Raw genomic sequence first — 15,224 nt, forward strand, 5'->3', positions numbered from 1 at the left:
TAGTTCGGATACACTCTAGTTTGAAATGAGAGTATCGTATCCGTATGTCTTCAAAGAGTAAAACAGTTATAAAAAGAACGCCGACAAATTTGACCAAACAAAAACAGTGTACGAAATCAACAGAAAAAGCAAAAAAGCAAAATGGTGGCATCGGGCATTTATCTACGTTGATGATGGTGCTATTACGAACGCATTCATCATAACTAAACTACTAGGACGAACCAAACAATAAAAGAATTTAGGAAAGAAATTGCACGAGAATTACTAGCAACACACACTATTAGTACAATCAGAAAACTCATATCCCATGAATGGTCGATACCATAAAACTAGGAAGGAAAAAGCCTACCAGTTCTACATCAGACACATTGAGAACGCTCATCTACCGATAAGAGACACGAGACGAATATACGCTAATTGTAGCAAGGCCAAGAAAAAAATTAGGACTGAGGAGGATTTATACAGTTTGCATAATTCCAGTTTGCTTAAGTAAACAGTCAGCCTGTTTTCAAGAATATCATTACGTAAGTTACTAGTAATAGTAATATATATGATCACTGTTTAGAACCGTATATATTTTTATTTTTTGTTTCTGAAGTAATTCTTATCCTGATGCATAGTGGGTTAAAATAGAACCCATATCCTACAAAAAAAAAAAGAAAACCTAAGCCAAAAAATAACGCTTAAGCATTACAGTTAAATGTAATACGTTCCACAATTAGTAGTTTTAAATAAGTTTCTGCAAATAAAAACTTTCTGTGCTTCTCTTGATAATAAAAAAATTGTGCCTCAAAGAGTTAAATGGTTTTAAAAAGAAAAAAAGTAATTTCTATTTACCTGCGCAGTGGCAGCATTCATAGCAGCAATTTGACTTCCGACATTCTGCTTGCTGGTATCCAGAGTAACCTGTTTCCATTTCTTAGAGGCCACGTCCGTGCCGATTTCCGGATAATGAGCTCTGGTTTCCAATTCGATCTCCGACTCTTTGATTTTCGTGTGGGTTGCCTCGATCGTTGAAATTAACGCCCTCTGTGGTTCCGATAGTAGCGAGTGCACTTTGGTTTCCCTGTATGACTGTGAAAATAAAGTTAGGTTAGAAGTCGTCGCGAGACAATGATTCGGTAAGGATATAAAGCAAGCAACATGCTACTAGGGTAATAAAAGCTATATGTACCTACTCGATCACCTTGTCCTGGAGAGACATGAAACAAAGGATTTTTTCTTTTAACTTTTTTTGTTATAAATATGAGTTAGTGTTTCTAATTTAAAATGATTCTAACATTGACAACAGACAAAAACTACATATTCTTTGGTATGTATCTTTTTATAGATAACACTGATGAACGAGAAACTGTTTATTTTATTTGACAAATTTTCTGGAATCTATTTAAGTGTATAGGAGGTATCGTGATACAGCTGAATCAAAACACGATAAGCCATATTTCTTTCGAAAAGAAATTTCATAATTTATAAAAAAAATTAGCTACTTATTCTGTACTTTTAAATATAAATTTTAATATTACTTAAATGCGGTTAGTGTTTGGGTCATAATGGTTAAATACAACATTCAATTTTATTCTCGGTCTTACCGTAATAGGAGGGGTATGAGTTAAGTTTGCCTGGCCACTAATCGTGGATAATTTCGGACTTTCCATCGCGCCCATATGTATAAGTTTTTGTCCTGGCGTCGGAATAAAAAAATAAAAATAAAATGGAAAAAAAAAATAAAAAAAAAAATAAAAATAATAAAAAACTTCGCTTACCAGAATCCCCGCCTCTTAAAACTGCCGGTTTTGCCACTGAATGAACATCGAGTTTTCCGACGTTGCTGCTTTCGTGTTGAATGATGGAAGCTCTAAAAAACAAAAATATTTTATAACAAATACACAGATGAAAATACAATAATAATAATACTTAGGACCTCTTTGGCATACCGGTCATCATTATGATAACGGTAATTAATGTTTTACAGTTTTTTGACATCATATTGGAAATACAGGGAAATTTTGGCACCCATTTGCAGCTATGATTAGAGTGGAGTGCACCAATTTTTTTGTATAATTTAGCCACTCCACAAATTCTGGTGTATAATATGATTTACCTATTTAACTAAAACATAGCTTTTTGAAGATATTTTAAAAATAATAATAATCAACTCTTATTTATATATTTGCTTCTTAAAAATATATATTTGGTATATGTTTCAACTTTGCCATTATATAGTATTTTTTATGTTCTGTTCAGATTCAATACGTATTTTAGGTATTATAATTTAAAACTAACAAATTAAAATTACTTTATATTTTGCTTTCAATTAAAATATGCAACAGTAAAATTTTTACTAAATTACATTGCTTAATTTATTTTATTGATTATTATAATTATATATACCTATTATATATTTTTTATTGGTTTACTGAATAAACATTTACGTGGGGAGAGATAATATTTCAATACAAGATTTAAGACTATGATGGCCCTATTAATCCCCTAATCAATATTCTTTACTGTTGCACAGGGCTTTTCCAGGTATCTGGAAAAGGGCTATTATAAAGCCAATAGTAAAATAGAGCGACCCAAAATAAAGAACAGATCTTAGGCCAATAAGTGTTCTGCCAGTCTTATCAAAAATAAGATACCTATTTTTATATACCCTAATAACTGCATTTACTGATAAGTTTCAATTAAATCCCTTTATGAGTCTGGTTTCAGGAAAAATTTTAGTACCACTACATGCCTCGTCAAAATTTCCGACGACATTAGATTTAATAAGAAAAAAAAGAAACCAACTTTGATGCTATAGATCACAACTTATTACTTTCCGAATTAAACTATATTAGTTTTTCAATTTCAATTTTCAATATTATTGGTTAAATTTCAAAGTTCCTTCTGACCGGTACTGTTGGAAACAATTATTTCAAACCAGAGTTTAACAAAATTATCATAAAAAGTCGTTCCTCAAAGTTCTATTTTATCACCAATACTTTTTTTGCTGACATAAACAAATCACTCTCAAATTGTACAAACTTTAGTATCCAGATGACTATGAAATTTATTTATCATTAAACGCTAATAATATGCAACACGCAGAATTAAAGATAAATACCGATTTATATAATATTTCTCTATGTGCACAAAAACACGATTTATAAATTGATCTTTCTAAATGTCAAATAACGATATACCATTCAAATCCCAAGATTAAAGAGTTATCAAAAATAATTTATTAAATAGCCAAATTAAAAATGTTTTTATACCAATCTCTGAGGAAGTAAAACACTTCGAAATAATTATGGACGGTCAACTAAGATTTGAAAGCTATATAAATAACAAATTAAAACTGGTATATCTTATATTGAAAAATACTTGACACTTAAAACAATATCTCGTCAAAAACTAAATATTCGCGTAACTCTTTGTAATGTCTGGCTAATGCGATTTCTGGTGCATAATGTAGAAAAATTCAAAAGTTACAGAACTCGTGGATGTAGTTTGCTTAATAAACTAATTATAGCTTACAGTAAATAGATATCACCGTATCTGAAAGACAACCTATTTCCAGTATGTCAAATAGGCGAAAATATCACATGTATCTTTTTATGTTTGAAGTAATCAAAAAGCAAAAAAACCGCCTGACATTTTAAACATTTCATTTGCTCATAATCACATTAGGAATACTGGGAACACACTATTATTTAAAATTCCTGGTTATCGAACATCAAACTTTTAGAAGTCTTTTTCTCTATAATGCAACAATGTTAAGGAATAATTTCTCAATTAATACCAAAAATATCTAATTGAAAAACCAATTATGCAAAATATATGAAAGAGTTTTGTGATTCTAGCAAAAACTCTTTCATATAAGCAAATACTAGCAAATAAAACATAAAACTGTCTTTTTTTTTAAGTCTATTGAATGAATGAGTAGTATTATCCACAGTTTAAAAAATCGCTATACCACTCTTTTTGTCTAAGAAAACGCAATTAGTTTTATGTTTAAAATTGTTTTTCTTTCTAAAAGTATTTTGAATTTGATTGAAATGTTTAATAATTTATCCATCGTAATATTTGTGGTTTACAAAATGATTACCTAGTTTTGACTATCGTGGCTTTATTATGCTTGTCGACAAAATTTTCATGAAACAGGTATAAACATAATGATATCTCTGTTGTATTTTCAAAAATAATCAACAGTAATTTAGAAAAAGAGCATTATCCCAATAAAATCTTAAATTATGAGTTTAGAATCTTGTTTGAGTTTTATTGAGTATATATTTTAAGAATTTTTCTTCAAAACCAACTTATTTTATTAGAATTTATATTAGAAATTATTTTCAAGGAGGTAAACTCAATTTTTAAATAAAACATTGTTGATACATGATAAAATAACTAGAAATATATACTTCCTGAGATCTATTTTCATCATATACAGATAATTCCCTAAAAATATTTAAGTGCAACTTAAACAAATAATTTATTGTAATAAAGAAGTACTTATAAAACAGGCTTGTATTTGCTAAAAACCATTTTATAATAACATAAATTTAGCATAGCATTGATAATGGGACAAAACTATCTTAAAAATTATGCTTACATAACAGTTATAGACGTTTATTATAACCTTTTAAAACCATTTTTAAAAAGCCCTTTATTTTCTAAAAATGTTTTAAAATCTCATAAAGCATGAAATTGATAGTAGGAAAGATTCACAGAAAGTCATCGTTTTGATAGATAAGGTGGTATTATCAGGACATGGAAAATAATAAGATAATCTTAAAACGTCAACCTGTGCTCTTTATAAAATAACTTAAATAAAATTCAACTAGTGTTCAACTAAAAATTCAACTAATTCAAAATGTTTTTTATTTCGAAAAACCTGTTTGTCCTGTGCAACTCAATAATCAATAAAAGTGATCCCTTTATTTTTAATAATCTTCCTACAATATTTACTGCCATTTATAATATGGACAGGTATATAAATTGGGTTGTTTCACTGAAATTGATTTTTACATTAATGATTAAGCACAATTTTGTTTTACTTCAATACGCAAAGTATCATAAATCGAGTCGAGACATTGGGCAGGCAAATTGGTCGAAAAACACTTAAAAGATCAAATACCAGGTGGTGCAAAAGTAATGTCATAATTTGAACCGGCTTTCATTTTGTTATAAATTAAAAAAAAGGGGTTCTGTTGTCGAAAAAAGTTTATTTGAAAGTATAAGATTAATATCATTAATTGAAAAACATTATATCACTCAAGTGGCTAACTCCCAGTTGATGCATAATTGCGCTTGATTAATGGAATTTCGAATTGTCGCTCGCAATTGGCTACAAAATGGCGATCTCTTCTTCAATGTTAGCTTTCAGGGCTTGTAAACTGCGTTGCTTGTTGCGGTAAGCTTCCATTATAACTACTGCTAAGAAAAGATAAATGCCCAAAATTTACATTACAGCCAGTGTAGTTACTAAATTTCTTCAGAAGCAAAATAATCGAATGGCCAGCTATTTCTCCAAACCTTAATCTAATTAACATATCAGAAATGATCTTAAGTAATAAATTAGAAATTGCTTTTGGTTGTATTAACTAACGCCTCATCCAATATTTGAACAAATATAAAAAATTACTTTTTTATACAAAAAATTAAATGTGAAATTAAATTTTGAGTTGAAAAATTGAATTATTAAACCATTAACTTACTTGTGAGGAGCTACGCTTTCTTCAAACATGGTACTGCCCTCGTCCCCATCAATTCCAAAGTGATCCTTGGCTTGTTTCTTCTTCAAAATAATGTCAATATATCCCGCGATGATTTGCTGGATTTGCTCAGCTTCTGTTGTTTGTACTGAATAGTACTGGTCGGAATAGTCTCCGAAATCTAGGGTGAACGTGTTTGGAGAAGCACCCCATCTAAGAAAACATCAACAAATGTTACAAATCCTTTAAATTGAAAATGCTAAAAGGTACCTTCTAACAGTAGTCAAAGGCCAGGTCTGCATGGTTTCTTTAGTCTTCTCATCTAGTCTGAGCACAGAGTCCTTGGTGATTCCCAAGAGTCTTGGGACCAGTTTGTTTTTACCCTTCATTTTTTCTTTAACCAGGAAAAATGTCACTCCATAGGTTGGCAAGGAGCGTGCGGTCTTGGTGTACTTTACTTTGGCTTCAAGCTCGTTTAAACCTGTGCATTTCTTGTGTTCTTGAAATACTTTCTTTTCGATTCCCTTGATTTTCGTGTATGATTGAGGCAAGAATTCTTTCAAGCTGAAAACAATAAAATTGATATAGGCAAAAAGTATTAAACACCCTAAGAACTAAAGTCAGTTTAAGGCCAGTTTTACTGTTTTTATGTAGGGTTTTCCAGAAAATGGGTGAATATCTAAAAATTACCAAGAGTCGTTATTCAAAAGACCTGCTACACCTTGACGGTAAGACCTTATCTGAAATAATTGCAAAGTACTGCAAAATGACTTTTATTCAATAAACGTCAAACCTTATCCCGACGCCATAAAGAAGCCTAAAAAATTGCCTTCTGCTACGGAAGAATTTAAATTGGCCAATCAACAACGATTAACGCCGGCATTGATTATCATTCAAAGTTGTGGCTACATAGATTGAAAAAAGGAGAACAACATCAAAATGCAGGGAAATAGCAGTGGAAAACATAAATAGTGAAGAAAACTCAACTAATGTCAAGTTTGTAAATATTTTAGCGCCAAGCTACTCTTTCTCATTATAATATTTACAAAATTATTCAATAATTGTTGAACTTTCGTTATGTAATCGACATGGTACTCTTTTGAGCCAATTTATTTCCAGAAGAGTTAAAATTTTTACAGCATTAATTTAGCTAAAATCAAAAAAACTTTTTGAAAATAACCCCATGGATATAGAACTCTTTTTTAGCTATTCTGTTTCCAAAAAATCACTGATGAAGTCAAAATTTGGCTAGAATCGACCATTTTTCCAAAATCAAAAAACTGTTTCAAAAATCAAAGCAACCTTATTAGTACAGTCAAGTGTCAATTTCGGCCAAAATGGGCGAAATCTTGATACTTTGCCAAAAGTTAGTGTTCCTTATCAAAAGACCAAAAACAAACAGTTGCGATCACTCCCTCCGTACTCTTTTGAAAAACTCAAAATTTTTTTGTAATAGTTTTTTTGCGAAAATCGTAGGTTTTAGGGAAAAGTGTCCGAAACAAAAAATGCTTATAACTAAACTGCCTACAATTTTAATTCCAGGATTTTTTCTGAAAATGAAATACGCAAGAGATAGAGGGCGCCAAAGTCACCTACCATTACTTTTTCCAAAATTTCGTCCTGAATATTTTTTTCACTGTTTCAAACATTTTCAACGTGTAGAACTCTAAAAAAACTAAACAAAATGCATTTTTTTTAATATCTCGTTATGCAGCGCCTTTATTTTCTAAAAATCGCATTATATCAATATGAATGGCACATAATAATTTACTGTTGTTCTATTTCACTTAACGTTCCCGGAGCATGCAATTTACCCAAAAATTGTGCGTCATTGCTACTTTCTTGTATGATTTTTAAAATTTTTTTGGATTCTATTTCTTACAAAAATTACTCAATTTAAAGAAAAATATCTAAGACAAAAAAAAGTTTAGAATATTGTCTACGATTATTACCTATGTAAGTCGATGTACATTCAATAACACACAAGATAGAGGGCGTCAAAGTCACCAAAAATTTATTTTGATGTTTATTGTAGTGTAATGTGTTTTTCTACAGTTCAAATGAGAGAGATATACAGTTCAAGTTATACAATTGTTTTTATTCATTTTTTATTATCTGAGAAGTACAGTAAGCGAGATTTTTGAAATATATGAACAAGAACTAATCGCTACTAATAATTGGTTTGATGTGCAACAAAATAAAAAATCTCTAATGCATTACATTACATTGTTACCAAAAAGTAAAAGTAACGAACTTTATCAAATATGGACATTAAATATATGTCAACTACAGTTCCAAAAAATCATTGCGCTACTATAAAAATTTGAAATAAACTTTTAATGTCTTTTGTCTCTCTCTTGTGCAGCGACAAACACGGGTAGTAGTTGTACAACAATTATTGTAGGAAGAAGGAATCACAACTTTTTGTTTTTGGGCTTTTCATAACTTTTGGTAAAGAATCAAGATTTCGCCTACTTTTGCCAAAAAAAAGTTACAGATTGACTGTACTATATCGACAAGGTCCTCTTTTCTAGGTAACTAGATCTCAGAAATTCAATTGCAAAGTCAAAATTTTAATCAACCATTCTCCCAAAGTAAAAACCTTTTTCAAAAAGGAAGATAAACCGGCCGAGTAGTTACTTCGACAACTCTTTTTAGCAATATTTTTCCTAAACTGATCAAATATTGACATGGAAAACTTACTCTAGAAATCCAGGTTTATGTTTGCTCTCGATGTAATCTCCAAACTGAATCTGGCACTGAATCCCAGCAAATTCACAGGCCTTCTCTTGAGTAATTGGGTGTGCCCCATTTAAAATTGCATCTCTGGCTTGCACATACAATAAGTTCAATTGCACTGGGTCTCTTGAATCAATGTTCTGGTCCGAAAAGAAGAATTTTCTTTTAAGTAGCACTGTTTCGTGCTCGTCGATGCCTTGCTCTCTAAGAGTCTTGGAGGGATCCAGCCAATTCACTTCGTCATCAGTATGCAATTTCCTTTTAAGACTTTCCATTTTTGCATCACGTTCTCTTTCCTCTTTTTTTCTCTTCAGAGTAAGGGTTCCATAGTTTCGATTTTCGATGTTTTCTTGATTCTCAGGCTCCTCCAGGACTAGGGAATACTCGTCATGGTTAGTGATACCCAATTTCGTACAGATGACCACCATTAAGTTGGCTACTATCTGCGAGTCATCCACCAGCATAGTTTTTACTGTTCCATCAAGCATTTTAACTCTAAGGGTTCGGAGTTTCTTACGGTACTCGATAGTATCTCCATTTTTGAGGATGTAGTATTCAAGGTTTCTAGCTGGTTCTAACCAAACTCCTGTGGTGTTATCTTCGTCAGTGAGGAAAAGGCCATAGTCTTTGGCTGGAACGAGAAAAAGTCCTTAATGTGGTTTATGTTAGCAAGAATTATACTTATACTTACGTTGGCCTTGTACTTCGGTACATTTTTCTCGAATAATTCGGCATGCATCGTGAACAGTCGTTGACGGACTAAATACGATCGTTTTTGTGACATTGCTGTCGACGATGTTGATTCGTAGGGATAAGGACATTTTTGATGTACTATTTTATGTTGTTTTCTGGAATAAAAAAAAGGATAATCAGCTATGATAGGCCTGAGGTGTTGTTATAACAATTTTATGTAAATGGACTATTTCAAACTAAGGAAAAAAACAAGGATGTCTCAGATTAAATCGCATAACAAGGTCACAACTACTTAAAATTTGTAATTCATAAAACTTAAAGGTTCAATTAATTAAAATTGCATGATTTATTTAAATTGCCTGATTTTTGACATAAGCTTCTAATTGTAACTAGATAGGAAATAATTTGTTTGTAAATAAATTAAATTTTTGTTAATTAAAGATTTGTTAATTATGCACCAAAACCAAAAACTTCACAATCTCCATTTTAATTTTCTTTCTTTCGTTCGTTTTTATTAAATCTTTAGAATTTCCGAAATAATTTCTTTAAATTGAAAAAATCTAACAAAAAAAAAAAAAACAAAAAAATAATAAAAGTTATTTATTATCTTATTTATTTACATATTTCAAATAACATAGGAGTTACTTTACTACTTTCTGTTTTATTAATTGTATATACTTAAATATACCGGGTGTCTAGGAATTCTATCGACAAACTTCACAGGGTGATTATCCAACAAAACTCTTTTTTATATAAATGTATGTCCAAAACGTTTAATGTACTGAATCCGATGGCCGTCATGTAGAACAAGATAAATATTTTGTTATTGTTCTTGTATTTTTTTAAAATAAAATAACGATTATCTATTTAGCTTAAAGTTTACAATAAATAAAATTATTTAAACACTAGAACTTAGTTCCCAGAAATTTTTAATTTATTAGGAATTTACACTTAATCACTTGCGGTTTGCTTTTTCTTCCAGTTATCGTATAAAATGCTAAAAAATTGCATTGATTATCCTAGAAGATTAAGTTAATTAATTTTTTTTCTTAGGAAACTTAGGAACATTGAATTTTTTTAAAAATTTTTAACACCCTGCAGATTCGAAAAAGACATTTTGAACATATACAATTTTTTTTTGTTGGAGAATCACCCTGTTCAGTTTGTCGGTCGAGTTTCTGGACACCCGGTATTATTAAAATTTGAATATCTAATTAAAGAAAAAAAATAGTAACAAGCAATAAAAGAAAAAATGCTGTTACTTAGACAGCAATGTCAAAATCACGAAATCTAAATCATACCTCTTCAGATCCTCTTTGTATGATATATTGGTTGAAACGTCGATTATAAGAACTAAAATCTGAAATGTTATAGAATCTACTTAACACCCTAGGAAACCTATAAAAAACAGCCAAAACCATTAGCATCACCCCAAAAAAAAAACAGAGTTCTTTGACCTCCAAGGGACATTCAATATAATAATTGGCAGTCAATCTGGAGGCCCCCCTAAGAAAAATTATCAACGTTACGCCACTGAGTCGCTAAGCAGGGATGCTGCGTTGCCTAGCGACGCGTCGTACGGCGTCGGGGCGCCTTCGACGTCTTTCAGCGACGCGCCCCGCTGGCCTCCCAATCGATAGACGAGATTTAAAAGAAGAGGGCGCACGTGGTATTGGGGGTAATGGAAATGGCAATGGTTTGTTTGCACCAATCATTGAGGGAATGTTTGTCAATAAATAGGGGGACGGAGAAATTGATTTAAGGGAAAAATCTTGATTTTTTTGTTTTTGCACTATTGAGCTAAGAAGACAATTTAGAGTTATTTGTAATAATTGGCCCTATACAAGCTTGGCAGTAATTGTAATTGCAGATTCTGTGAAAAGCTTCATTAGAGGAGATTCTCGTGAAAAGAAAATGGCGAATGCGCAATTTTGTACAAGGATCTTGGAAATTAGTAATAATTGGGGCAAATAATTTAAGTTTTGTGGATACTACTGAAAACTAATTTTATTTTTCGTCTTCCTCGTTACCATGAACTCGTCTATAAATTAATTATAAACTGTTATAATTTATTTATACTGCTGTTGGGGTCTAGGTTGTTGGGGTTAAGTAGTTATACTATATGCAATTTTTTTGGTTATAATGGTCGCAATACCTCCATATCCGTCTGCTCTCGTCTTAGTACTGTGTACTTTTTTATTTTAATATTTTCAACTTGTTTTAAGTGTGTTATATTAATAATATTATGTCGAATTCTTCTTCAATAATTATATTTTTAAGTCGATTTGTTGTTTTAAAGCCATTGTAGTATTTTTGGTTCAATAATACAACGTTTTATTATGAATTTAAAGCCTTCCATTTTCTGTTGGGGTGTAATAGTTTTACTCATTTATGGGTGAACCTGGAATTGAAAGCAGTTGTCACAAGTTGTTGTTTGAAAGCACTGTCATATTCTATATCTTTTGTTGTGGCATCTAAAGGGTGTGTCAATAAGAATGCAAGATTTGAATGTTTGCACCATGTTTGAAAGAGTGATAGATTGAAAGTTGACAGATGGGAGTTAGTAAATATGAAGCATTACAGGGTAAAAAAACGCGTCCTGGTTGTCAAAAAATATTATCAAAATGGTGAAAGTTTAATTGCCACTATTCGTAAAGCAATTCATCTAATGGAAAAGAATAATCAAAAAAAGTCGAAAATACTGGTTCCAGTAGTGATGTGAAAGAAATGATACGAGCTTGTAGCCGTCGTTTGGAATAAAATATTATGACAATTTACGAAAGTGTGACCGAAAGGCCAGAGACGTCAATTCATCATCGGGCACAAGAATTGGACATTTCAACGGGCACTTTTCAGCAAAGTTTCACTAAAGATTTATAGCAGCATGTCTTCAAAATCCAACTGACTCAACAACTTCTGCCAACAGACCATGAACAGCGAAGAGAATTCACCATTTGGATACTTGAGCAACCTGCTGATTTTGCAAACAAAATCGTTTTATTTATTTTCATTAACAAAACTGTCGCATTTGGAGCTTACGAAATCCACGAATGATTTATCAGAAAGCAATAAATCCACAACGTGTAACTGTATGGTGTGCATTATGGCCTGAGGAAATAATGTGATCATTTTTCTTCGAAAACGAACAAAATAATGCAGTAACGGTGAATGGCGAACATTATCATGCTATGATAACACATGTGCCTTGTGCCTCATTTGGCAGTTACTGATCTTGACGACATGTGGTTTCAACAGGACGGTGCCACGTGTCATACCGCCCGTAAAACATTGACAATTTTGCACGAGTTTGCTCCTGGTCGTATCATTTCCCGATTTTTTTACCAACATTGGCCTCCACGCTCTCGCGATTTAAGGTCTTTAGATTTCGGGCTGTGGGGACCTAAAGTCACAGGTTTATACCAATAAGCCTGCAATTATCAAAGCATTTAAAGCCGAAATTAGACGCTGAATCAATGACATACCAACACATGTATTCAATAAGGTTATTGAAAATTTCATCAAATCAAAGGGTACGCATATGCCAGTAAAGCCGTGGCGGCCATTTACAAGACATTTCGTTTTATACATAATTCCCAAATGTAAATTTTCTAAATCAATAAATATTTAAATACTTTGCCACAGAAAACCATGTTTTATTGAGCACTGAAATCTGGCGTTCTTTTTGAAACACTCTTTATTTCTTTATGCAGTGTTTCTAGTCAAACGGTTTCTTTGAGCACTTTGCACTTGGACAACTAGCTCAAAATGTTGTTTATTAGTTGCGACAAGGATGCCAGGGTATCGTCAACTGACTCTCCGGAGTTTTGCCTCTTCATATTCGTTTATCATATTTCCTGAAGTTTCAGGAGCCACGACCACCTATGTATGTTAGTCTTGTACTTTTGTGTACTTCATTGACCGTTTCTGATGACTTTTTTGCTAGGTCTGGCTAGTATTCCTGGCTATATTTGCATTTTATTTCTTCAATGTTTTGGTTTTTTGTTAATTTATTCTATGGCCTTCTGATTCCTTGTTGTTTTTTATTGGCAATCTCGTATTTCTTAGGTACTGTAGCTCTGGCTTCGTAATATATGTTTTCAATTTCCAATTTCGACGTTGGTACTCTTGGCCCTATTTGTGGGTAGATAGTTGGTAAATACACACATTCAGGCTCTACTGTAAATTCCTCTTCTTCATGCTATTTTAGACACTTGCCGTATCTTTTCTTGCTTCTGCCTGTATTTTTAACATGCTTGCTTTTGCTCTATGGTAGTCTATGTGAACCTAAACTGGCTTTTTTTCCTGTATATGTTAACACTACCGATTGTGTTGGAATGTCTTACCGCTCTTTCAGATCTTCTATTTAGTCTTTGAGCCCCATAATATTAAGTGAACATCTGGTAAGCAGCTCTGGCTCAATTAGTTCATTTTCCGTGACTTCTGTTGACATACTTCTAATGACCCCTTTACATGTGAGAAAGCTAAGTGATATGAGTTCTTCTTGGAAGATGAAGTTGTTTGATGCTTGTGCAGTATTGAACTCTACGCCCAATCTGTACTTTCCTCTTCTTGTTATTTTATATGTCTTTGATGTTTGATTTTTTCAGTTCTCTACCCATTCGTATTGGGTACATGTTTTCGATGTTTCCATCTTTCAAACCGACTCTAAATGAAGTAAAGATATCATGAGTGTCAAACAAAGTTTCGTCAAGGTAAATTATTAGTCGATCTTCATCCCTATATTGTTTTATAGCCGTTAAGTATTTATCGCAATTCCCGTAATCGTTGAGACTCCATTATTGTTTGGCGCTTATTAATCGTCTTATACTTAAAATCCATTTTCGGCAAAATGTTTCTTAAGCTAGATATGCTACAAGAAATATTTGCTTCGTCTCCAAACAGTCTTTTTCGTAACCACAGTACGTATTGATTGTTCTTCATACATCTGATAAAGCTTTCTTCTTAATAGATCCAAACCACGCAGATTTCAAGGACCAGACTCGCTTCGTTTCTCCTGGAAATTGTGTATTTTCCTATTATACCTGTAGACAAATATGTCTGTATCAAACCACACGTCTCGGCTGCAGCATCCTCAAAGTTAAAATCTCTTGGTAGTAAAGATTTAAAAACTTAAATGCCTTCTTCTAAAGGTGTTACTACATTATGGCAAGAATTACTGTCAGAACTCGCCCATGGTCACCACATTTTTGCGCTATAATTGCACAAAAAAATTACTTGTTTAAATCACTTCCTTACAACAGAACATAATTAGAACTGTCATTGTCTCGCTCAATTTCTTCTTATTTATACTAGATCCTAGGTAGGTAATTACAGATGTAACATCAGAAGTTTTAATTTGGACTAAACTGAGGTATAAATATATACACATATTTACATTTTTTCCATTAATTGTACCTACTTAATATTTTGCAATACATGTATATATTAAATTTCTAATCCGGCTCTGACCACAAATATGATAATTTTGGGTCTTTTTATGACCTTACAGATAATTAGGGTTTTATGGCAGTCAAAAGATCAATAGTATATCTTTGAGTACACTATAAATGTAATTATAAGCTTCATTAGAGTCGATCTAATAATTAGAATTTTGTGGGTACTACTAAAAACTAATTCTAGTTCTTCAAAATCGGACAGCTGTCAATAGATTTGCGAAAAAACTGGCAAAAGAAAATAGTTATAGGAAATTTAATTTTTGATAAAATAAGATTTTTTTAAAAAAAGTTTTCTGACACCTGCTATTTTTGACATATTACATAAAGATATGTTGTTCTTTAATGGCAACGGTATTTTTAATTCTAATCAATAGAAAATGTTATATCGTTTGATGATGTATCACACGATAGGGATATTTTCAGACAGTGACGCTTCTCCATTGGGTCAAAAAAATATTTCTAGGAAATAATGTCAAATGTCGATAGGACAAAGATAACTTCTTAGAAGAAATTTGAAATGCTCAAAGTAAGATGAAAAATTACTTTAAATGCCTAAAAAATTGAAACTCATTCCAATTTGTGGAAGGCATAAAAACGACATCAAATGCCTGAAAGATAAAGTAAACTACTCGCAAAACCT

The 15,224-nt window shown here is 31.9% G+C and overlaps 1 protein-coding gene across 3 annotated transcripts in view; it reads right to left on the reverse strand.

Annotated features, from left to right (window-relative positions):
• Nucleotides 1-15,224, reverse strand: part of LOC126735790 (talin-1) — a 114,406-nt gene that overhangs the window by 54,930 nt on the left and 44,252 nt on the right. For all 3 annotated transcript variants that reach the window (XM_050439897.1, XM_050439896.1, XM_050439899.1), the window contains exons 2-8: nucleotides 9,127-9,283; nucleotides 8,400-9,066; nucleotides 5,967-6,260; nucleotides 5,700-5,909; nucleotides 1,764-1,855; nucleotides 1,590-1,681; nucleotides 838-1,074 (exon numbers count right to left, since the gene is read on the reverse strand). In XM_050439897.1, coding sequence (XP_050295854.1) covers nucleotides 838-1,074; nucleotides 1,590-1,681; nucleotides 1,764-1,855; nucleotides 5,700-5,909; nucleotides 5,967-6,260; nucleotides 8,400-9,066; nucleotides 9,127-9,256 — 1,722 coding nt within the window. In that variant the 5' untranslated portion in view covers nucleotides 9,257-9,283. The remainder of the gene's footprint in view (nucleotides 1-837; nucleotides 1,075-1,589; nucleotides 1,682-1,763; nucleotides 1,856-5,699; nucleotides 5,910-5,966; nucleotides 6,261-8,399; nucleotides 9,067-9,126; nucleotides 9,284-15,224) is intronic.

This window comes from Anthonomus grandis, chromosome 4, assembly GCF_022605725.1.
Source record: "Anthonomus grandis grandis chromosome 4, icAntGran1.3, whole genome shotgun sequence".
Classification (NCBI taxonomy): domain Eukaryota; kingdom Metazoa; phylum Arthropoda; class Insecta; order Coleoptera; family Curculionidae; genus Anthonomus; species Anthonomus grandis.